This window comes from Carcharodon carcharias, chromosome 12 (genome assembly GCF_017639515.1).
Source record: "Carcharodon carcharias isolate sCarCar2 chromosome 12, sCarCar2.pri, whole genome shotgun sequence".
Classification (NCBI taxonomy): Eukaryota; Metazoa; Chordata; class Chondrichthyes; order Lamniformes; family Lamnidae; genus Carcharodon; species Carcharodon carcharias.
In genome coordinates this window covers 87,597,449-87,623,627 of record NC_054478.1, presented here as the reverse complement: position 1 = coordinate 87,623,627, position 26,179 = coordinate 87,597,449, and the positions used below count along the sequence as shown (strand labels likewise).

Here is a 26,179-nt window from a genome sequence, read left to right as displayed (position 1 = left end):
TAATGCTGGAGGTGGTTGCAGAGGTCTGGAGTGCAAGCCCATGATGAGATTTATGAACAAGTGTGATGATTTGAATTAAGTGCATTGAAGGACAGGGAGCCAATTAAGGTTGGCAAAAAAAAGCGGTAATGTACAAGATATGACTACTGTGGAACAAAGTGCTTGTGTCAGAATTTTGGACCTTGTTTAGAGTGGAGTTCAGGAAGCTAGTGAGGAGGGTGTGGGCGAAATTCAGCTGAGGTAGTAAAAACATGGTTCAGTGAATGGTTTGCTGGGGACCATGGAATTGTTTGTAGAACCAAGGAGTTGTTAAATAGGTTGAGCAAATTTTACCCTATTTAGCAGGGCTGGTGGTACTGGCTGGAACAAAATATTTTTTTAAATGCCAATTCCTTGCTCCTATTTTAGTGAAGGCAGCCCTTGAAATTTTAAAGCCCTCTCCCCACCACCACCATAGCAATAGCAGTGACCAGGAATACAGTGGATACAGGAATACAGAAACTTAACTGGACCAGCCATATAAATAGTGAGGCTACATGTGCAGGTCAGAGGCTCAAATTCTGGTATGAGTCACTCACCTCATGACTCCCAAAGCATCAAGATGGGATAATACTGCATGGAAGATCCCTTTCATTATCTGTAATTTAAAATGTAGAGTAGATGAGTTTAGATGCTTTATATGCTAAGTTTTTTTTATTCATGCTTGGATTGTAAACATCGCTACCAGGCCAGCATTTATTGCCCATTCCTAATTGCCCTTGAGAAAACGGTGGTGAGCTGCCTTCTTGAATGGCTACAGTCCATGTGGTGTGAGTACACCCACAATACTGTTAGGTATTGTGCATCATTGGTGGAGGGAGTGAGTGCTAAAAGTGGTGGATAGGATGCCAATCATGTGGGATGCTTTGTCTTAGATGGTGTTGAGTTTCTTGAGTATTGGAGCTGCACTCATTCAGGTTAGTGAAGTGTATTCATCACACTCCTGACTTGTAGCTTATAGATGGTGGACAGGCTTTGGGGGTGATGACCCAGCGACAGTGAAGGAACAACAATATATTTCCAAGTCAGGATGGTGAATGACTTGGAGGGGAACTTCCAGGTGGTGGCATTACCATCAATCTGCTGCCCTTGTCCTTCTAGATGGTAGAGGTTGTGGGTTTGGAAGGTGCTGCCTAAGAAGCCTTCGTGAATTCCTGCAGCACATCTTGTAGATGGTATGCACTGCTGCTACTGAGCATCGGTGGTGGAGGGAGTGAATGTTTGTGGATGTGGTGCCAGTCAAGCAGGCTGCTTTATCCTGGATGATGCCTAGCTTCTTGAGTGTTGTAGGAGCTGCACTCATCCAGGCAAGTGGGGAGTATTCCATCACATTAGGGACTTATGCCTTGTAGATGGTGGACAGGCTTTGGGGAGTCATGAGGCAAGTTACTCGTCGCACAATTCCTAGCCTCTGACCAGCTTTTATAGCCACAGTATTTATATGGCTAGTTTAGTTCAATTTCTGGTCAATGGTAAGCCCCCAGGATGTTGATAGTGGGGGATTCAGTGAAGGTAATGCCATTAACATCAAGAGGCGATGGTTGAATTCTCTCTTGTGGAAGATGGTCATTGTCTGACACTTGTGTGGTACGAATGTTACTTGCCACTTGTCAGCCCAAGCCTGGATATTGTCCAGGTCTTGCTGCATTTGGACATGGACTGCTTCAGTACCTGAGGAGTCGTGAATGGTGCTGAACATTATGCTATCATCAGCAAACATCCCCACGTCTGACCATATGATGGAAGGAAGGCCATTGATGAAGCAGCTGAAGATGGTTGGGCTAGGACACTGAGGAACTCCTGCAGTGATGTCCTGGAGCTGAGATGACTGACCTCCAACAACCACAACCATCTTCCTTTGTGCTCGGTATGACTCCAAACAGCGGAGAGATTCCCATTGACTCCAGTTTTGCTAGGGTTCTTTGATGCCACCCTTGGACAAATGTGGCATTAATGTCAAGGGCAGTCACTCTCACCTCACCTCAGGAATTCAGCTCTTTTGTCCATGTTGGGAGCAAGGCTGTAATGAGGTCAGGAGCTGAGTGGCCCTGGCAGAACCTAAACAGGATGTCAGTGAGCAGGTTATTGCTAAGCAAGTGCCCCTTGATAGCATTGTTGATGACCACTTCCATTACTTTACTGATGATCGAGAGTAGACTGAAGGGACGGTAATTGGCTGGGTTGGATTTGTACTGCTTTTTGTGCACTGGGCAATTTTCCACATAGCCGGGTGGATACAAGTTGTAGCTTTACTGAAACAGCTTGGCTAGGGGCACGGCAAGTTCTGAAGCACAAGTCTTCTATTGCAGGAATGTTCTCAGGGCCTATAGCCTTTGCAGTATCCAGTGCCTTCAGCTGTTTTTTGATATCATGTGGAGCGAATCGAATTGGCTGAAGACTGACATCTGATGCTGGGGACCTCTGCAGGAGGGCAAGATGGATCATTCACTCATCACTTCTGGCTGAAGATTGTTGCGAATGCTTCAACCTTATCTTTTGCACTGCTGTGCTGGGTTCCTCCATCATTGAGGATGGGAATATTTGTGGAGCCTCCGCCTCCAGTAAGTTGTTTAATTGTCCACCACCATTCACGACTGGATGTGGCAGGACTGCAGAGCTTAGATCTAATCCATTGGTTGTGGGATCACTTGGCACTGTCTATCACTTGCTGCTTATGCTGTTTGGCACACAAGTAGTCCTGTTTTATAGCTTCACCAGGTTGACAGCTCATTTTTAGGTATGCCTGCTGCTGCTCCTGGCATGCCCTCCTGCACACTTCATTGAACCAGGGTTGATCCCCTGGCTTGATGGTAATGGTAGAATGGGGGATGTGCCCAGCCATGAGGTTACAGATTGTGTTCGAGTACAATTCTGCTGCTGCTGATGGCCCACAGCACCTCATGGAAGCCCAGTCTTGAGTTGCTAGATCTGTTCAAAATCCATCCCATTTAGCACAGTGATAGTGCCACACAACACGATGGAGGATATCCTCGATGTAAAGGCGGGACTTTGTCTCCACAATGACTGTGTGCTAGTCACTCCTACCAATACTCTTATGAGACTTCATGGGGTCCACAGTCGATGTTGAGGACTCCCAGGGCAACTCCCAACTGAATGCAACCGTGCCATCACCTCAGTGGGACTGGGACATTATCTGTAAGGTGTGATTCCGTGAGGATGACTATGTCAGGGTGTTGCTTGATTAATCTGTGAGACAGCTCTCCCAGATGTTAGTAAGGAGGACTTTGCAGGGTCGACAGGGCTGCGATTGCTGTTGTCATTTCCGGGTGGTCCCGGTCTTTGTAGTGGTTTGTTACAACTGAGTGGCTTGCTATTTCAGAGGGCATTTAAGAGTCAAGAGTTGCTGTGGGTCTGGAGTCACATTTAGGCCAGACCAGGTAAGGATGACAGATTTCCTTCCCTAAAGGGCATTAGTGAACCAGGTGGGTTTTACAACAATCAACAATGTTAATTCCAGGATTTTATTGAATTCAAATTCCACCATCAGCTGTAGCGGGATTCGAACCCAGGTCCCAGAGCGTTACCCTGGGTCTCTGGATTACTATCCCAGCAACAAAATCACCAAGCCATCACCTCCCCTTGATGATCCTACTGCTGAGGTCCCCAGCATTACAGATGCAAGTCCTACATTGTCTTAGATGGTGTTGAGTTTCTTGAATGTTGTTGGAAATGCACTCGTCCAGGCAAGTGGGCAATACTGCATCACACTCCTGATTTGTAGATGGTGGAAAGGCAGCGGGGAGTCAAGATGTGAGTCACTTGCTACAGAATACTCAGCTTCAGATCTGCACTTGTAACTATGTGGTAGGCCCAGTTAAGTTTCTGTTTAATGGTGGCACCCTAGGGATTGGATAATGGTAATGGTGGTGAATACCGAGGGAGGTGATTAGACTCACTCATATTGGAGATAATCATTGCCTGACATTTGTGTGGCATGAATGGTACATGCTGCTTCCAAATCCTGAATGTGGTCCAGGTCTTGCTGCCTGCTGGCATGAACTGCTTTCTTATCTGGCGAGTTGCAAATAGAACTGAACGCTGCAGTCAGACAAACATCCTCACTTCTGACCACATGATGAAAAGAAGGTCATTGAAAAAGTAGCAGAAGATTGTTGGACCTAGGTCACTATCCTGAGAAACATCTGCAGTACATCTGGAGTTGAATTGATTGGCAATCATCTTCCTTTGTGCTAGGTATGAACCTAGCCTGTGGAGAGTTGATTCCCATTGAATTTGATTTTGCTGGGCTACTTGATACCATACTTGGTCAAATGTTGCTTTGATGCCAAGGGCAGTCACTCTCACCTCAGCTCTTTGACTGTGTTTGCACCAAGGATGTTATGAGGTCTAGAGCTGAATAGCCCTGGTGAAAATCAAATTGTGGATCAGTGATTGAGTGGATGGTGAGTCGATGTCATTTACATATGATTACATAGTATATATGCTTCAGGAATAGGCCAACCAGTCCAAGCTGGTGTTTATACTCCATTCGAGCCTCTTCCCATCTTTTCCCAAAGCATCGTTGATGACACCTTCCATCATTTTTCTGATGCTTGAGAGTAGGATGATGGGTGGTTATTAGCCAGATTGGATTTGTCCTGCTTTTTGTGGACAAGGCATACCAGGGAAATTTTCCACTTTGTCAGGTAAATGTTAGTGTACTAGCAATGCTGAAGTAACTTGGGTAGGGGCATGGCTGGTTCTGTAGCTCAAGTCTTCAGCAATGCAGCTGGAAGTTGTCATGGTGCATTGTCTTTGCTGTGTGGTGGAATCCGTCGTTCCAAAGCTTATATTTTTGAGAAAGACCGTAATTGAAAAGGGAAACTGAGAAAGGAACTTGACCCTCTAAGGAAACTGAGATTGGAAACCAAAACTTCTGAGGAGATTGAACTTGGTTGAAATCATTTTAAAGGACACAGAAAGCCCTCTGGGCTTAGATGAAGATGATGATCCCAGTGGTGCATTACCAGTAGGCTGAAGAGATCAGGGACTAGATCCAGAAGCTGAAAATAAGCAAAGATATAGTTGCTACAGCTGTTTTTGTTACTTGAAGATAATATTGCTGGATTTACGCTGTCTAGTTTCAGTTGAGGAGGTTCTGCATTGATGTGCCATTTTCAGTGAAGATTGTCTGGAGTCAATGTGGAACTCTGGTTGTGCACTGCTGTTGGCTGGGGGTCAGGCCAGCTCCTAGGAGAGGAGATGAAATCCTTTATGAAGAAGATAGAGTTTTGAAGGACTTTGTGACTGAGATTGATGATATACATGCTGAGCAGATTGCTGAGCCAATTTGTAAGATTTGTCTTGTCTGCTATTTAATGTATAATTAATAGCTTGTAATCGACCACAATTTGCTTGTTAATTCATGTTTAACTTATGTTAAAAACTTAGGTTTTAGAGCACAGGTGGGTACCTAAGATAGTATTTAGCGTTTGCTTTGACTCTTTTATAGCAAAAATTTATTCGACTTAAACCATGGAATCCTGTGGCTTCATTTTAGTACACAACTGGAATTTCAGATTTCTTCTTTTGAAAAAAAAAAGTTACTGGCTTTTACTGATATGGTAACAGTTACATCCAGTGTGCATCACCATTTCTTGATATAATGTGGAATGAATAGGCGGAAAACTGATGATAGACATTAAAATCCCCCAACTAGAGTACGTTCTATGCCCTTACTATCCTCCGTGCTCTTCCAAGTGGTGTCCGACATGGAGGAGGACTGAGTCATCAGCTGAGGGAGCGCGTTAGGTGGTAGCAGCAGGTTTCCTTGCACATAAGACCGTAAGACATAGGAGCAGAAATTAGGTCATTCAATCAAGGCTGATAAGTTTCTCAACCCCATTCTCCCACCTACTCGCCATAACCTTTGATCCCCTTACCAATCAAGAACCTATCTATCTCAGTCTTAAATACACTCAATGACCTGCCTCCACAGCCTTCTATGGCAATGAATTCCATAGATTCACCATTCTCTGGCTAAAGAAGTTTCTCCTCATCTCTGTTCTAAAAGGTCTTCCCTTTACTCTGAGGCTGTGCCCTCAGGTCCTAGTCTCTCCTACTAATGGAAACATCTTCCCCACCTCCACTCTATCCAGGCCTTTCAGTATTCTGTAAGTTTCAATCAGATCCCCCCTCATCCTTCTAAACTCCATCGAGTATAGACCCAGAGTCCTCAAACGTTACTCATATGTTAAGCCTTTCATTCCTGGGATCATTCTCGTGAATCTCCTCTGGACCCTCTCCAGGGCCCTCACATCCTTCCTGAGATACGGGGCCCAAAATTGCTCACAATATTCTAAATGTGGTCTGACAGAGTCTTATAAAGCTCCAGCACCATATCCCTGCTTTTATATTCTAGTCCTCAAATGTTTGATCTGATACCAGGAGAAATCATGGTGTCTGGAGTCAATGTTGAGAATTCTCAGAGCCACTCCCTTCTGACTGAGTACCACTGCACCGCCACCTGCGATGGATTTGCACTGGTGGAACAGGACACATCCAGGGTTAGTGATGGTGGAGCATGGGGTCTTGGCAAAAATGTATGAATCTGAGTATTACTGTATCAGGCTGTTGCTTGACTAGCCTGTTGGACAGCTGTCCTACTTTTGGGACATGCCCCCGGATATTAGTGAGAAGGATTTGCAGGATTGACTGGGTTTGGTGTGCCTTTGCTGTACCTGATAATCCGATGCCTCAGTTGGTGCAGGGTCATCAGGTTTTATAATTATTGTCTGTCTTAGCAATTTTTATACAACTGCATTGCTTGCTCGACCATTTCAGAGGGCAGTCAGGAGACAGTCACAGTAGATCTGGTGTCATATTCTGGCCATTTTGGGTAAGGATGGCAGGTTTCCTTCTGAAAGGGGCCTCAGTGAACTAGTTTGGGTTTTAGGAAAATGCAGCAGTTTCATCTTCAACATTACTGGTGCGAATGTTTTATTCCAGTTGCAATTGATGAATGGAATTTGAATTTCCCTGCAGCTACGGTGCGATTTGAACTCATGTCTCTAGATCCAGGTCCCTGGATTACTGGTTTGGTTCAGGAATTTAGCCACTATGCTCCCGTTCCTGAGCTGCTGCTTATGTAAGTAACTGTCTACACTTAGGGCGTCCATGTCAACTACTAGATCTCCTGACTCAAACCAAAAGAAGAGGAACATTCTGCCTCAACTTAAAGCATCACTCTCTACTTCACTGCTTTGAATTTTAATATTTTTTGCTCTTGAGGCTGTGGGCAGGCATGCGGATGAATATATGGCCAATCTTTTAAGCAGAGGCAGTGGCCCCACCCACGGCTAAGAAATCAGGGGTGAGCCTGCCCTGCCAGCCCGGGAAGCCACTACCGGATTTTACGGTCATCAGGTAGTTAGTTGCCTGAAGCCACGGCTTCCATTCCCATGTCGAGAGGACAACCTGCCTCCAAGAGTCACCGGCCAACCAGGTGGGCAACAGCTCTCCAGTCCCAGCAGTGCCATCGGGACTGGTAGCCACTGCTGAGACTGCATTCGGTCCCCAATGAGAAACAGTGATGGAGGCTGGATAGCCAGGTAAGTGTGTCAGCTTTGCCGGGGCAGGTCAGGCAAACCCTATTGAGAGGTGAGGGCTGTGTGTGGTGGGGGCACATTGATGAGGAGCCAGGGGAAACAATGGGGCAGCCCTTGCTGCTTGGATAGAGGTGGGACACTCCAGTGGGCACTATGCATTGAACATAGTGGCGAAATTCCTGAACCAAACCAGTAATCCAGGGACTTGGATCTAGAGACATGAGTTCAAATTGCACCACAGCTGCAGGGGAATTCAAATTCCATTCATCAAATGAATCAGGAATAAAACATTCGCATCAATAATGCTGAAGATGAAACTGCTGCATTTTCTTAAAATGTGAACTGGTTCATTGAGGCCCCTTTTAGAAGGAAACCTGCCATCCTTATCCAGAATGGCCAGCCTGTGACACCAGATCTACTGTGGCTGACTCCTGACTGCCCTCTGAAATGGCCGAGCAAGCAATGCAGTTGTATAAAAATTGCTAAGAAAAACAATAATAATAAAACCTGATGACCCTGCACCAACTGAGGCATCGGATTATCAGATACAGCAAAGGCACACCCAACCCGGTCAATCCTACAAATCCAATGCCCCAAAACCACAGCCAGGCTGTCAGAGTTTACCTGGCGGCCTTACATGTGGCGTGGGCCCCCCTCGTCACTGGTAAAGTGCCAACGGCAATGACAAAAGGCCCTTACGTGGCTGTCAGTTGACAACTTAAGGACCTCAGTTGGCCCAAGGGTAGATGGACATGTGACTCCTACCCCACTGCTGGTAAAATCTCAGCGAAGGCTGGTAGGCGATGCACATGGTACCCTCGACATGTTACTGATTTTATGGCCCCCTCTGCCTGCCAACCCACTCCTGGGAGTGTTGGGGAGGGGAGGGTCACAAAGTTCCGGCCCATGCTTTTTAGGCACTGGATTGAGACCATGCAAAAGATTGATAAAAATTTGTAAGACTGGAGCTATTTTCTTCAGTTTCCTCCTCAGACCCTGTAACCTTGACACTGTCCGTGTTTCTCCTCTTGGTTACTGTCTCATGGACTGCAGAGGTTCAAGAAGGCAACTCATCACCATCTTCTCAAGGGCAATTAGGATGGGTAATAAATGCTGGCCTAGCCAGTGGCGCCCATATCCCATGAATTGATTTTTGAAAACGAGCTAGATTGTTTTCAATTTCACTGTTGTATTTAATTCCGAGTTCAGCTTTTGTACCTCATACCCTCTTCATTACAAAACCTGTCTTCGTCCCCATAACATTGCCACCTTTGCATCTACCTCAGCTCAGCTGTTGTTCAAACTCTCTCCCTCTGCAAAGTTGACAATCCCAGTGCTTGCTGTCTGATTTCCCATCCTCCAATGGAAATGGCAACAAGAAATTGACCGGGGAGCTAGTTTAACACATCACGCTCCATTTTCCACCCCCATCTATGCCATTACCACCTCAAAATGGGCCAGAATTTTAAGGAAAATTTAGGCCGAACTCCAGCCTGAAACTGGGATTTAGTAGGAATACCTTCAGGATATACCTTGGCGTCCTGCTCTGACACTTGATATGCTGGGCCTCTGCTTCCATAATTTTCATGGCAATGACTCTTTGCGTGGCAAAGCTGGTTAGACACCAGACTAGCCTGACATTTGAGACCTGATGTGGCTATGCTGAATCTACACAGATAGCTCCAAATATTGGAAGCTTTCTTTTAATGTTGCAATATTATGTTTGATTATGCCAGTACTGGTTTTTTTTTGCCTTAATATTATATCTCTTCAGTTCTTGTTCAAGACTGCCTCAAGGGGATTCACCCAGTACCCTTCCCATCAGAGAACCATTTTGACCCTTTAAATATTGGTGACAGTCATGGGTTCCCATAAAGTGAAGGACTCGAGAGTTACCAGTGTCACAGCGTTTCATGTATATAACGTGCCTGTGATACCAGATGGCATATTCATTAGTGAACTGAAACCATTTCAGTTCATGGAGCCTGTGAGATTGGAGATCAGCCACATCTGTGCCATTAATAATGCTGTACACTTTGGGGAACCGATGACATGGAAATGGTGCTGTGCTATATTATTCTGCTGATTACTTGTCTTAGGGAGAGTAATGGAGGAGTTAGTACTGCCACTTGATTTTTGCATCAGTGCAATTCTGGTTGTGAAATGTGACACATATCTCTTACATTTGCTTGGAAGGATTAAGTCACATGGAAGTTTAAGGCTGTAAACACCTGGACATGCAGCTATGTGTACGTTATGCCTTTAAACATAAAAATACTGAGAATGGAAAGTTGGTGGTTTAAAGCATGGAAACTCTGTAGCAAACTGTATTTTAGTTCCCCCTCTGTTGTAAGTGTAATTCTATTTTTACTAAAAGTGCATTATTTGCTGTGTCATTACTTACATTTCTGTCAGTACAAACTTTCTCTATATCTTTTGCTTCTTGTGTACATTGACGTAATTTTTTGAATTTTTGCCCACAGCGAGGTTTGCTAAAAAGAGGATTTTTTTATTTATTCAGTGAAATATATTTTTGTAATATACTGAAAAAATAGCCCATAGTTTCTTGGTACATGGTAAAGAAATTGTATGTAAAAGATTTACAAGACTTCAGTGGATCTTAATCAATGGGAAAAGAGGGTAAAGAAGAAACAGTTTTTCCAAAGCCAGCTTTCACAAGAGCCAGAAATCAGTTTGGTGCAACCTTCGCATCTTGTCAAGGGGCAGCTAGGAAAGATAAAGTTAATAATGGGTATTAGTTTGCTTTTATTCCAATCCAAAAGATCAGAGAAGGTAATCTAAGGAGATGATTGGGCACCTGAGCTGCAGAGACCAAGGCTGCCATCATGCCAACTGGTCTTGGCACACCTGCCCACCAATGATAAAATGTCCTGCACAGGCTGCACATCAGCAGTGAACTGGTTGCACAACTTTGCCACATGTTGCAACAATCCTGTTAGCTAACCTGCATTAAAGGCCCAACACTGGCATTGACAGGCAATGTGGCCACTGCTCCCTCAGGTTTTCTGTGCCTAGTTCAATCTAGGTGAGCATCAATTAGCTTTTTGCCCACACATTTTCAGGTTGGCTAGCACTATCATCTGCTTTGCTACTGATGAGTAGTAGGGACATTATGCAGTGTCCAATTTCACTATATTTCTACATTTGAGATACCAATTACTGTAATGTGGCTGATGGACTAGAAAATCCTTGACCATCCTTTGCTATAACCACTTGCTCCCATTCACTAAAATAACAGCAAAATACTGTGGATGCTGGAAATCTGAAATAAGAACATAAAATGCTAGAAAAAGTCAGCCAGTTTGGCAGCATCTGTGGATAGAGAGAGAGCTAATGTTTTAAGTCCAATATGACACTTCTTCAGTTCTCAGTTCTAAAGAATAGTCATATTGGACTTGAATCTCTCTTCACATATACTGCCAGACCGGCTGAGTTTTTCCAGCATATTTTTGTTTTTATTATTGCTCCTCTTCACTTATATACTGAGACCTAGCCAGCTACTTCGAGCTTACTAACTGCACCCTCCAAGATGTGTGTAGTTGTTTGGCACTTATTAAAGTTGATGGGTGATATACAAGCTGGTGGTGTCTTATTCTGAGCCACATGTAGGCTTTTATTCCAGGCCTCTGTTGATAGAAAAATGAAAGTTATTTGAAAGTTGACTGCAAGCGATACCTTAAAAAATAAATGATATTGCATTATTCTGTGTTTCTTTTATATGGTTATGATTCATCTGGCAGTGAATTTGAAGAGCAACAAGACTTGAGGGCAACTAGCCCTGAACTTGAAGGAAGCCTTCATCTATCTTTACTATACTCCTTGCTTCTGGATGCAAGATGGTCTACAGTGACTTCCTGCAAAGTATTGAGATCTCTGAGGCTGATTCCTTAAATTATTTCCCCATCTTATCATCAGAGATATTCTTGAGCTGTTTAAAAATTACCTATTTTAAAACTATTATATGTTTTAAGATTTATTGTTCTATTTTATAAATAAAGTTCCTTTTCAAAGTGGTAACTAAGTTTTTTTAAATTGTATAGTCAAGATATTTTGAGAGGAAGTTGTATTAGGTTATATTTGGCTGGGGCTGTGACGTCAGAGATGCAGTCAGGTTACCCACCCACCTGAGATCAAGTTTCATACATCAGCAACAGCAATTAGAGCTTGGCAGCAATTACCTTCTCTTTGTCTAAACTTACCGTAGCTGCTGTTTCCTAGCATCCATCTTTACATGGAAATAGTACATCGTGATGAAAAGGAATTTTTGACTGCTGAAGTCTAGCCTCTTGATGTTTTGGGATAGCAATAGACTATTGGACATACTTACCATGCAAGGTATGTCTCACACAATATGCTGTACTTTAGACTCTTTGTGCTATCTATTCATAATGTATTTATTGAATGTAAATGGCTGGCAGAAGAAAATTGCTTTGTAAATTTTAAACTAAGTTAAATTGAATAGAGGCTTTTACGAGGTATCTTAATATAGCTTGTATTACAATATTGACCTGCTTGAGATCTGCAGTTTAAGGAACTGAAACACAGGATAGACAAGCACAGCAACAAGTTTGAACTAGTTTGGAGTATTTCTTAATAAAATTGAAGTAGTGTGCAATGTACTTATGAGGCAACCAGTAAATTGCTACATCTTTTTCAACAAATATCCTTTGTATGTTCGGCACATTCATTATTAAATTTATAACTTAAAAAAAAAACAAGTGATAGCCTTAGCCTTCAACTGTTTGTGCTTTGTTTTTGAATTGTTTTTCTTTAATTCTGTCCACTATCCACTTTGGCAGCCTTAACACTCGTGCTTTGCATATGCAGAGCATTAAGTAAATTTGGTATAATTTGTAACAGTGGAGTGTCTGCATTAAAACTGAAGAAGAAAGCCTTGATAAACAAAACTGATGAGATAAAGATTGATGTGTGTCAACAGTTGTGAAACACAAGGTGTTCTGTAATTACCCTGCTCTTTATAATTTTTAAATTTCTTTCAAGGGATGTGGGCACCGCTGGTTAGGCCAGCATTTGTTGCCCATCCCTAATTGTCCTTGAGAAGGTCGTGGTGAGCCAGGTTCTTGAACCGTTGCAGTTTAAGTGGTGTAGGTACATCCACAGTGCTGTTATTGAGGAAATTCTTCTTCTATTCACTTTACAAACAGGTATTTCTGTAAGTTGAAAATATTACATGCAATATTTTATTGCTGGCATTTTCTACTTTGGTTAAAACCTTCTATAAAGTTTGCCCACCCACCCAGCCTCCTACTGTCCTCAGTGAATTTTCAGAGGGCGTGGGAAGGCTTGTTAGAATAATTCTGAAAGGCACCTGATAAGTTTGTCATCTGTGCCAGGAAATCTGCAGCAGGGAAAGGTTGAGAAATTGGCATTGAGCAGCACAAGCACTTGAAATAGTGGAGCATGTCCACCATTATTACTTCCAGAAATCCTCCAGAATTGATCCTTTAATTTAAAAAGTTCCCAGGCAAAGGAAGTGTAACTAATCATCCTATGATCCACAGCAAAGAAGTAGGACTGGCATTCCTAGCATTTTGCATTGTAATGGTCGTATGCTGTATGATGTTTTCTCATCAGAATGGTCATTTAATATGCCCACCCATAGCAGGATGGACATATTCAATATTCTTTCTCGAGAAGAAGTGGAATGGTTCCCCACCAAACCATTTGCTCTGCCTTTGCCTAGCAGAGCTATACTAGGAGACTTGTGTGATTCAACAGAAAATTTCTCATCTTATGTCATGAACCGACATTCGGCTGTAGTTGCAGAATGGAGTGCAAACATGTTTTATAGATCATTTACATGAGAATTATATTCAATTAATTTCAAAATCAGAAATGTTGTTTAAAGTTGTATCAAGAAAATATAAGTCTTATAAGAACTTAGATGGTGATCAAAGTGAAAACTTAAATTTTATAATTTCTGTATGAAAAAAAAATTCTGAAATGCTATATAACGTAAATCATTTCTTCAAGAAACATCAGTTCGTAAAGATAAGGTCATATGAGGCTATTCGGCTTGCCTTGCTCCCTCTTGCAGTGAATCCTTGCCTGACTCTTCCAGAGAGAGGCAATCACCTTCAGATTGCCACTCCGCTCCCATTTTTCTGTGCCATGTTGAAGCTCTGCATTTCTGGCTGGGACTTCCGATCCTGGCATCTCCAGAAATGTGGAATGCACTAGAAATGGAGCTGCTTCTTTGTAGCGCTGAATCGTTGGGGGAAGGCAAGCCATATGCCCATTTTGTAGCACTAGCTGCCATATTATGATAGGTAAAGAGTTTAAACATCCCAGAGTTTCTTTGAAAAGCTACAGAGACAATGTTGTTGGGTAAAGGTGGGTCTGGTCGGGGGCTGTCGGGGTAATGGGGAAGTTGGAGGTGGTAGTCGGATGGTAGGGTCAGGTCGGCTGGGTCGGGTCGGTGGCGTTAGAGCTTCGGGGGGGAGCCAAGGGGACCAAGCAGAGAGTCAGGAGACTAGGTCAGGTTGGGGGAGTCCGAGGGTAGTCAGGGGATCAAGGGGGGAGTTGGGAGGGGGTCAGCTGTATAGTTACCCAGATGTTAGACTAGGTTTTAATTTGTTTAACATTTCCTGGGTAACAATTCAGGTAAGTAACTCAACCGTCTGAAGTCCCCGACTCTACCTAAGAGTTGGAGACTTATTCAGAGGTTCTCGGGGAGCAGGGGAAATGCCCATTGGAAGTTCAAACTTCCCAGATAATTCCCACGTAGTCAGTGCATTAGGACTTCTGAGGGGCCCCGTAGCACATCTTGAGGGGTATGCCCTGTCTCTGACTATCCGTAAAATGGAAGGTCTGGGCTTTAGAATCCATGATCATAGTATCTAGCTGCCAATTTGGCTTCAAGTGTTTACCTTCACCAACTTTTCAGCAAGACCATTCTAGGCGTTAATTTCTCTGTGAGTAGCATTACTTCTTTACATCAGTCCTTAAGTTGTTTTTTCTTCTTATTTATGCCCTTTTGCCCTGTAGTGATTATTTAACTTGAAACATTACTCAGGATCAATCTTTTCTATTTCACATAGTCTTCTTACCCCACATACATTTCACTCTCATACATTTGCTTTAGAATTTAAAGAATCCAAGTCTTTTTAATCTTCCTAATGTAGTCCTCTGACAACAGGGATCAGGCTTGCCATTCTTCAGGGCTTAACTATTTGCCTTTTGCCTTGGAGATAGGAATTAAGTATAGTACTTAAGATGCAGCTAGATAAGAGAACCACACAGCTTCAAAATGATGGCTCAACTTAAAATGTACTGATTTTGCAATATATATCGAATTTAGATTAGAAACAATAATGTACCCCGCACTGATTCCTGTGACACTTCATTCAATGGGCGCAGAAATTGGGCCGCATTGAATCAATTTTTATGGCACAAGAGCTAATTTTGGACACCAACATACAATGCCTCAAAGATGCCTGAAAAATGTCCAAACCAAAATTAGGCCAGTCCATTTTACAGCTGTCCCAGTCCATCACCCAAAACCAATTTAGGTCTCTTTGCCGAAATCGGGCTGCGTTGAGGAGAGCAAGTATTTCCAGCAATGTTTCCATGCTCAAATTGTCTTCCATAAGTTACTCACAGCGAGTAATCATTTAATACAGGGATTCTCAACCTTTTTGCTTTGAACAGCCTCTTCTGCATTACAAAAATTCCATGGATCCCCATAACACAGGTATTATTTTCTGTATAAAAATTAGTTATACATTTAAACAAAGAGCTGACACAGACAAGATGGGCCAATTCACCACCTCCTATGGTTTGCGATTCTATGAAAGATGATCCATCACATTTATATAGTCTGTATAAATCATTCTTCAAACAGTTCACCTGAAAGAAACAATATAATTTAATATAATATAACATATAACAATATCATGAATCCATTTATTAAGAGCAGGTATATGATTTAGGCACAAATGCACAGAAACCCCACTCCAGTCGATCAGATATCTCAATAAAATAGAAATGTGTGACTTTGAAAGACCAGTGAAATGTTGGCATTATTTAGTGATAATTCTAGAACATTCCCCTTGCCAGGCACCAAAATCTTCAGCAACATTAAATCTAAATCATTGACTTTATTTTTTAGATAGAATTTATTTCCAAATAATACAATTTATACAAAGATTTGATACATTCCTGCATATTAAGAAGAGGATATACATATTGGGGAGGTTTAATTGATTTACAGCACAGTCATTTAACCATCTTTATCATCTGTATGGTTTGATTCCTAAAATTCACACTGTTTACTTGTAAATCTGTTAGTAAAAGGTTGTGTTAACATGTTTGTCAGGGTTCTTCATGGTTTTGTTTATTTACTGAAAATGTGACACGCTCATCTTCATAAACTTAACTGCACTGTATTAACTTGAGGGAGGAGCAGATTTGGTGCAGATAAACTTAAATTTCATTGAGGTCAGATGTTATGATGCTTACACGCTTGTTGCCATCTGTCTACCAGCAACACCTCCCATAGCGTTTACCTATGGTTGATTGACAGGAGAGAGAGACAACTAATCTAATTACTACATTTCCTCCCCCTTAAGTTCCTTATATGTTTACTACAACAACATGTCTGAAAACTAACAAAACATTTGTAATGTCTCGTCTTTAACTTCCCTTGTAAACAAAGAATAGAACATTCTCTCTCACTTTTAAATAAACCTAAATCTAGGAGATTTGGGGTGCACTGCCCAAACTCCAATTATGCCCCTTAGTGTCCTTGGCAAGCACATATAGGCTGTGGTGCTCTGTGGGAATGGTCAGAGTAATGCAGCCTTTCTGGGGGAGGTTCCAGAACAGGAACAACAGGGTCTTTAGCTGCACAAAAAGATGCATCACTGGAACTGGATGGTTCTTTATTCAACAGCTCATTTAATGTGTCAGGAATAGCAGCAGTTGGGCGACTGCACATTTCAGAGAATGGCAGCGAAATATCAATCACAGGTTGATCTTGCATTCATTGAGATGTTTCTCTTACTCGAATGTGATCCACATGTTTGTGCACTAATTTGTTCTCAGCTTGAACTCGAATGACAATGGACCAGGTTCTGAAAGGATAGCTCCTGAAGTCCAGCATGGTCCACTTCCAAAGTTACATACGTACACAGGGTCGCCTCCTTTGAATGTATGTGCACCGTTGTGTAGGTCGTGGTTCAGTTTCCGAGTGGTTTGTTTTTGTCTCACCTTCCCCTCCAAATTGAGAAACACCAAATTCAAACACATGCGCAAGTGGCACTTCATCAGCAGCTCTGACGGCGTGACGACGTCTGTCATGTTGTACAGCAACTCAGAAGGAATCTGGAAAGATGAGTACCTCCAGACAACTTCTTTACACTGGCTTTAAAGGTCTGGACTGCTCTTTCGGTGAGACCATTTGACGAAGGATGCCAGGGTGTAGTCTTTATGTGCTGGGTACCATTCAGGTCTGTGACCCTCTGAAACTGTATGCTGGTGAAAGCAGTTCCGTGGTCAGAGACAATAACCTGAGGCATACCATGTATACTAAAGGAATGACACAGCTTCTCCATAGTTAGAGCTGAAGTTGGTGTTTTTACCTCATAGACATCAAACCACTTCAAATGTGCATCAATGAATAGTAATAGGAACATGGTTCCTAGAAACGGTCCCACATAATCAATATGCAGTCTGCCCAAGGATGGCCAGGCCTTTCCCATGGGTGAAGAGGAGCTAAAGCACATAGCTTCTGGTGTTGCTGGCAAAGGGAACAGTGTTTAACTATGTTCTCGATGTCACTGTCTATTCCTGTCAACCAGATATAACCACGTGCCAACACCTTCATCCTTGACATGCCTGGGTGTGTGCTATGGAGCTTTGACAAGAATGACTCTTTGCCCTGGGAAGGGACCACGACTCTAGAACCCCACAGCAAGGTTCCGTCCTGGCAACTCAGCTCAGTGCTTCTGAAATAAAAGGGGTGCAAGCCATCTGACACAAGGGTACTTGGTCAGCCTTCTAAAATGAAGTCTTTAACTTTTGACAGTACTGGTCTCTGCTCGTGCAATTTGTGATCTTGCAGCACATACAGATGATGAGCCCAAGAAACTTAACAACAGCACTAACTCTTGTGGAACGGATGTGTTGGCTGAGCTGCCCAGTAATGGAAGACGACTAAGTGCATCTGCATTGGCTATAGGTGAGCCAGGGCAGTACATCAATGTGCACTCATAAACTGAGAGCTTCAGGGCCCAATGCTGGATTCTTGCTGAAGCTATAGGCAGAATAGCTTTGTCTTCATGGAACAAGCTTGTCAACAGCTTATGCTCGGACACAATTGTAAAATGTCACCTGTGCAGGTATAGGTGAAATTTCTTGACACCAAACACAACCGACGGCCCTTCTTTCTCCAGCTGGGAGTAGCTGCTTTCAGTTTGGGAGCGTGTTCTTGAAATATAGCTGATGGGCCTTTCTGACCCATCCTCCATTTGATGTGACAGTATGGCTCCTATGTCATAGAGAGAAGCATCACACATCAGCACTAGCTCTTTAGCTGGGTCATAATGTACCACCAAGCATGATGACTGAAGCAGTTTCTTCGCTGCTGCAAAGGCTTTTTCTTGCTGTGAACCCCTTGACCAGCAGTGGTTCTCCCTCAGCAACAGGTGGAGCGGTGCCAGAACAGTGGACAGATTAGGTAAGAAATGGCTGTAATAATTTATCATCCCTAGGAATGACTTAAGCTGAATCATGTTACAGGGTGATGATGCATCTTAAATGGCTTGGATCATGCCTTCAACAGGATGCAGCCCCATAGCTTCCACTCTGTGACCCAGGGAGGTTACCTCTGATGCCTGGAATGTGCATCTTTCTCACCTGCTTCCATAAATCTTTTCAGCATTTCCTCAAGGTTGACTAAATGTTCAGCTTCAGTCAGTCCAATGATGAGGACGTCATCTAAGTTCATGACCACATGGGGAAGTCCCTGCAGGAGACTCTCCATGGTTCGCTGCAAAATGGCATGCGGAGGAAACTCTAAATTGCAACCAGGCATACTGGTAATGGCCTCTGTGAGTATTGCTTGTCACATACTCTCTGGCGTGCTGTCCAATTCCAACTGCTGATAGGCATGACTCATGTCTAGCTTTGTGTGAGACTTGCCCCCTGTGAACTTGACGTACAAGTCATCGATTTTGGGAATGGGATATTTGTCTAACTTTACTGCTCTGTTGACTGTCAGCTAGTCACCACATAGACATATGGTCTGGTCTAGCTTGACAACTGGGACGATGGGTGTGGCCCACTCAGAAAACTGGACAGGCTGAATTATTCCCAGTATTTCCAACCTACACAACTCTGCTTCCACTTTTTCTCTCAGTGAATAAGGCACTGTCCTACCTTGAAGAAGCGTGGTGTTTCCTGGGGATCGACATATGTTTTAGCTTGCATGCTCCTCAGTTTTCCCCATTGATCTTGAAAAACAATGTCAAGAGCTCCAGAATTCCATCGGACTTCAAATGAAATATTGCTGACTGGTCTAGTTTTATTTTTTGCAGCCAATCTCGACCCAAAAGACTGGGCCCCTCCCCCTGTATGACCATCACAGGAAGCTGGGCTGTCTGCTGTTTGCAGCAGACTGGAACAGCAGCAATGCCCTTGACATGAATGGGGTCTCCAATGTAAGTTCTCAGTTTGGCGGTTGTGTGCTCCAATGTCAACGGTTGACTCCCTTCACTGAGGCACTTGAATGTTTGCTCCCCAACAACAGTAACCGAAGCACCAGTGTCCACCTCCACCTGCAGTTACTTGCCATTCACCTGCACTGTCATTACAATGGACTCAGATTTAACAGCAATCACACGATACAGAGAGTATACATCAGCAGCATCAGCTTCTGCAGCGTCAGTTGACTCAGTCAAAATTCATTCTCTGCTTTGTTGTTTGTTTATTTTTTGTTCTGCATTCCCTAGCCAGGTGCCTTTTTAGTGGCAATAGTTGCACTCTGCCTCTCTAAATCTGCATACGTCTGCTCCAGGATTCCTTCCACATCCATAGCAAATGCAAACCTGATGCATTGTAATTAGTCTTCCTGACTCGATGTTCAGTAGGCAGGGAATCGCGCTGAAAATCTGCTGTGTCACTCTGTTCTCTGCTCAGCAGCAGGCTTCTGCCTAACGGTGCACAGCTCCATTATTCACGTGCTGCAAATCCCAAGAGTATTTTGCAGCACTCTCCATAGCGAGAGTAAGTTCTAGAGCATGTTTGAAATCAGTACCGAGTTAGCAAGCAAACGGTGCTGTATGGCCTTGTCATTCACCCCCACATACAAGTCTGTCCCGCAGCATTTCACTCCAGGCATCCCCGAAATCCCAGTACTGGATCAGCTGTTTCGGGTTCACCACAAAGATAACAATAGATTCCCCTGGAGCACGAGCTCTCATGTTGAACTTGAAGCGCTTCATAATTACAGATGGTTTTGGCTGAAAATGTGACTTCACAAACTCCACTAACTCGTTGTACAACTTAGTATTGGGCGCATCCGGGGCAGTCAGGTTTCTGATAAGACAATACATTTTGCTTCCACACATACTCAGCAGGATAGCTGTGTGTTTACCTTCAGCAGTCATTTCATTCACAATGAAAGAGAAACTGAGTCTCTCGGCTTACTGACTCCAATCCTCTGCATCTGCATCGTATGGTTCGATCCTACCAAACAATGGCATGGTCGGTAAGTGTTTCTCAACTTTGTGTTACTTACAGCAACCAGGGCAAAGTATGCAGCATAAGTCGGTTTTATCCTTGTCGCCAACTGGAGTAACTTGAGGGAGGAGCACGTTTGGTGCAGATAAACTTAACTTTCATTGAGGACACATATTACGATGTTTACACGCTTGTCACCATCTCTCTACCGGAAACACCTCCCATAGCATTGACCTGTGGCTGATTGCCAGGAGGGAGGGGCAAATAATCTCATTACTGCATGCACCAATATTATTAAGGTGAACCAGGCACATTATGTATAGCAGTAATCTGCAACTTTAAAATGGTTGATAGTTACCATAGGTTGTCGAATGTTCTTTCCAAGATGCATTTTTCAATCTCCATGCTTTGTGGTAGTGTCACAAAGACAAATTGGTATTCTGCTTCTCTCATCTGAAAACTTACTGAAACACCAAACTGGTCGAACCAAACATCTCAACGTACAATGTTAATATTTGAGAATGAATGGGATAATGCAAAACTAGGAATGAAGATTTACGGAGGTGGTTTTCAGATTTAAAGTAAAAATTTGTAATGTTTTCAGCTTGTCCCTATTTAACCAAGAATCAATGTTCATCACATCAACAAATGTGATGTCATTATTTCAGACAAAATGTATTTTTACATCAGTTTCATTGCCAAAGAGAGATCAAACCCATTGCACTCCACCGTCTGACAGGCTGTCCCCACAAAATCAATATCCCTGACAGTGCATTCCTATTTAAAGCCCAGCAGCCTGGGCAGACTGGCAAATCATTTCATGAGCATTGGGTGTTGTGTAGAATTAAAATGAAATGCATTTCAAACATGGACACAAAAACAATCATCACAGCAGGTGTCAGTTTAATAAAACTGGTGATTCCCTTTGGATCACTTAGATACTATCAGGAATTAGACATTATATTTAATAAACCAGTTACAAGAGTGATGTTTAGTGATTTCCAAAGTTTGTTTCACAGCGCTGTGGGATGCTGACAGACAAAAGTGCAGCTGACCAGCAACACTGCATCCTTCACCTACCCATGCAGCAAGCTGCCTTTGCACAAATAAATTTGCTCGTCTCTTTTATAAATACACACTCAAATTTCTCAGAGATCTTTGTTTTGGATAGGGGATTTTCAATCCTTTAAAAACCGTATCTGTCACAAGAAAGGTAATCAATTCTATATAAAGGTGTCACCAACAGTAATCCTCTAATAATTATTGATGATAAAGAAATAGGAAATCAGTGCAAAATCATTTTAGAAACAATCTGAAAATTCGGAATGTGGTGGTGCTTGATACTTTCTCATGCATCTCTGGGCTGTTAACCCATAGTTGAGAACCCTGATTTAGTATATTTATTATTTTTGCAATGCTGCTCTATCCTTAAGTGATCTTAGTTCCATTTTCCTACTTATTTCAGTTTGTATTGTCTTGTTAGTCAATTTAGATCACAGTTCGTTACTCTGCATTTCTTAAACTCTAGTATGTACTTAACTTTCATGTTTAATAAAATATCTTTAAAGATATTCTAATTACTCTCAAATAAAATTTTTGTGCTCCTATTCCCTAGGAGATTTGTTAAAACTATTTCATCATTGGTTGACAATTGACCTTTTTAATGTTGTGTACCTAAATGTTGGTTTGCAATATTGATTTATCCCAGATAATGCCAAATGCCCTGATAGCTGCTGCCCGGAAGACCTCTAGTTCATGTCTAGTGTACTAGTCAGGTGACATTTTATCCATGGGAAAATTGAGTACATAATTTCTTCGAATTATTCCAACACTGAAGTTCAGCTCTTAGATATTAGGGATGAAATTCTTTCTTAAAATTATGAAGTCATATTAATTATAATGTAAGGAAAGTCAAGGGCTGTATGCCAGCAATTCGAGAGGATGTGTTTCCTCTCAGCACTGTATTGCATTGGGAGTGCTGGTCTATAAAACCAGTCCTTTTGAATAGATATAGTAAGTTGCATAGGTTAGGTAACATTCACTCTCCACTTCATTTTCATGATTGAAAAATAACAAAATATTCATAGGAAACTTGAAAGGCATAAAAAGAGAGAAAATGGTCAAGAATTACCTGAAAAACCTTCCACTGTTCCCCTTGAATTGGGGCAGACACATTATAAGGAAGCCTATGAAAAGATAATGATCCTGGCAAATCGACTTCATTAACCTGATATTCGTAAGATTCAGTAATGATTACAGCAACAACAACAGTGTTTGAGAGAGGTAGTGGTGGATTTAGAACTCGGTATTCTCCACATACATGTGTAAACTGTCTGTGGATAATGTTACCACTGGCCAACATGCAGTTAAGATAGGGAAGAGGGGCAAGGTTAGATCCTTGGAGGACCCTCAAAATAACAGTGCAGGGACAAGAGGAGATGCCATTCCTGCAGATGCTTAAACTATAATAAGAGTGGAACTAACCAAGGATACTCCCAATTATTGGACAATGGAGAGGTGTTGGAGGGGATGGCGTGTTGATTTTGACAAAGGCTGCAGCAAAGTCAAGGAGGAATAATGTGTCATGGTCACAGTTACAAATAATGTTGTTTGTGATTTTCTTTAGGGTAGATTCCATTCTGAGGCAGGGGCTGAAACCTGATTTTGAAAAGGAAAAAACCTCCAAAGCACTGAGATTTGAGAGCAAAACTTTGAACAACTGCATACAAGTGAATATTTGCAGTTCCATTTCTTGTCATTTCATCTCCCATTTCCCCTTGCTTAGTGCATGCAGATCTGCTGAATTGATTCAAATAACACTGGTGTACTCGTAAAGCAGTAGTTTACAAAGTCCTGCAAATGTAAACAAATATTCCAAAGATTCAATGACTTTCAGTTGTCCAAAGGAAAACAATATTGTCATTGTAGCATGTGGCAACAGAAATATCATGCAACTAAGTCAACAAATATCAAAAAATACAGAATGTAATGACAGATGAAAATATATCTGACCTGGGAACTGCTCCCTCCATCCCATATTCTGGAAATCCCAGTTTGAAAACTCTGTGCTGGACCATAAGAGTTTCAGGGTAAAGAGCCTTTGTATCATTAATGTGCAGCCAGAAAGATCTGCACTTGTTAGATCCAACATGGATGCTAGTAAAACAGGAAATCGACAGAAAATGCAATCAGCCACATCCATCCCAGCCACTGGGATCTCCTCCCCATACACATGCTAATGTCTCCTCCTGCTTAGGGGTGTTAGGGAATTTTTTTTTAATTCATTCATGGGATGTCGGCTTCGCTGGTTGGGCCAGCATTTATTGCCCATCTCTAGTTGCCCTTGAGAAGGTGGTGGTGAGCTGCCTTCTTGAACCACTGCAGTCCATGTGGTGTAGGCACACCCACAGTGCTGTTAGGAAGGGAGTTCCAGGATTTTGACCCAGTGACAGTGAAGGAACGGCGATATATTTCCAAGTCAGAGTGGTGAGTGATTTCGAGGGGAACTTTCACGTGGTGGTGTTCCCATCTTTCTGTTGCCCTTGTCCTTCTGGATGGTAGTAGTTGTGGGTTTGGAAGGTGCTGTCCAAGGAGCCTTGGTGAGTTACTGCAGTGCATCTTGTAAATGGTACACACTGCTGTTACTGTGTATCTGTGGTGGAGGGACTGAATGTTTGTGGATGTGGTGCCTATCAAATGGGCTGCTTTGTCCTGTATGGTGTCCAGCTTCTTGAGTGTTGTAGGAGCTGCACTCATCCAGGCAAATGGGGAGTAGCGGGTGCAGATTCGATGAGCCGAAGGGCCTCTTCTGCACTGTGTGATTCTGTGAGTATTCCATCACATTCCTGACTTGTGCCTTGCTGATAGTGGACAGGCTTTGAGGAGTCAGGAGGTAAGTTACTCTTCGGACAATTCCTATCCTCTGACCTGCTCTTGTAGCCACAGTATTTATATGACTAGTCCAGTTCAGTTTCTAGCCAATGGTAACCCCCAGGATGTTGATAGTGGGGGGATTCAGTGATGGTGATACCATTGAACATCAAGGGGCGATGATTGGATTCTCTCTTGTTGGAGATGGTCATTGTCTGACACTTGTGTGGTGCGAATGTTACTTGCCACTTGTCAGCCCAAGCCTGGATATTGTCCATGCCTTGCTGCATTTGAACATGGACTTCTTCAGTATCTGAGGAGTTGTGATGGTGCTGAACTTTGTGCAACCATCAGCGAACATCCCCACTCCTGACCTTATGATGTTAGGAAGGTCATTGATGAAGCAGCTGAAGATGAATGGGCCTAGGACACTACCCTGAGGAACTCCTGCAGTGATGTCCTGGAGCTGAGATGACTGACCTCCAACAACCACAACCATCTTCCTTTGTGCTTGGTATGACTCCAACCAGTGGAGAGTTTTACCCCCTGATTCCCATTGACTCCAGTTTGCTAGGGTTCCTTGATGCACCCTCGGTCAAATGTGGCCTTGATGTCAAGGGCACTCACTCTCACCTCACCTCAGAAATTCAGCTCTTTTGTCCATGTTTGAACCAAAGCTGTAATGAGGTCAGGAGCTGAGTGGCCCTGGCGGAACCCCAACTGGGCATCAGTGAGCAGGTTATTGCTAAGCAAGTGCCGCTTGATGACCCCTTCTATTACTTTACTGATGATGGGGCGGTAATTGGCCGAGCTGGATTTGTCCTGCTTTTTGCGTACAGGACATACCTGAGCAATTTTCCACTTAGCCGGGTAGATGCCAGTGTTGTAACTGTACTGGAACAGTTTGGCTAGGGGCACAGCAAGTTCTGGAGCACAAGCCTTCTGTACTATTGTCAGGGCCTTTGCAGTATCCAGTGTCTTCAGCTGTTTCTTGATATCATGTGGGGTGAATTGAATTGGCTGAAGACTGGCTTCTGTGATGCTTGGGACCTCCAGAGGAGGCTGAGATGGATCTTCCACTCAGCACTCCTGGCTGAAGATTGTAGCAAATGCTTCAGCCTTATCTTTTGCACTGCTGTGCTGGGCTCCTCCATCATATTTGTGGAGCCGCCTCCTCCAGTGAGTGGTTTAATTCTCCACCACCATTCACGACTGGATGTGGCAGGACTGCAGAGCTTAGATCTGATCCATTGGTTGTGGGATCGCTTAGCCCTGTCTATCACTTGCTGCTTATGCTGTTTGGCACGCAAGTAGTCCTGTTTTATAGCTTCACCAGGTTGACAGCTCATTTTTAGGTATGCCTGCTGCTCCTCCTGGCATGCCCTCCTGCACACTTCATTGAACCAGGGTTGATCCTCTGGCTTGATAGTAATGGTGGAGTGGGGGATGTGCCAGGCCATGAGGTTACAGATTGTGTTCGAGTACAATTCTGCCGCTGCTGATGGCCCACAGCACCTCATGGAAGCCCAGTCTTGAGTTGCTGGATCTGTTTGAATTCTATCCCATTTAGCATGGTGGTAATGTCACACAACATGATGGAGCGTATCCTCAATGTGAAGGCAGGACTTCGTCTCCACAAGAACTGTAGAGTCACTCCTACTGACACTGTCATGGACAGATGCATCTGTGGCATGGACAGATGCATTTGCAGCAGGCAGATTGGTGAAGATGAGGTCAAGTATGTTTTCCCTTTTGTTGGTTCCCTCACCACCTGCTACAGACCCAGTCTAGCATCAATGTCATTTAGGACTAGGCCAGCTCAGTCAGTAATGGTGCTATCGAGCCACTCTCGGTGATGGACATTGAAGTGCCCCACCCAGAGTACATTCTGCACCCTTGCCACCCTCAGTGCTTCCTCCAAGTGATGTTCAACATTTAGGAGCACTGACTCATCAGCTGAGGGAGGGCAGAGCTTTCCT

The 26,179-nt window shown here is 43.2% G+C and overlaps 1 protein-coding gene across 3 annotated transcripts in view; it reads left to right on the top strand.

Moving 5' to 3' along the window:
* znf385b (zinc finger protein 385B) overlaps nucleotides 1-26,179 on the top strand; it is a 297,152-nt gene that overhangs the window by 27,867 nt on the left and 243,106 nt on the right. Inside the window, exon 1 of one of the 3 annotated variants that reach the window (XM_041201480.1) lies at nucleotides 11,751-11,963. The exons of 1 other annotated variant lie outside the window; for it this stretch is intronic. In XM_041201480.1, the coding sequence (XP_041057414.1) occupies nucleotides 11,918-11,963 (46 nt within the window). In that variant the 5' untranslated portion in view covers nucleotides 11,751-11,917. Of the gene's footprint in view, nucleotides 1-11,750; nucleotides 11,964-26,179 lie in introns of those variants that run through there. One more of the 3 variants, XM_041201484.1, reaches the window with a different exon arrangement.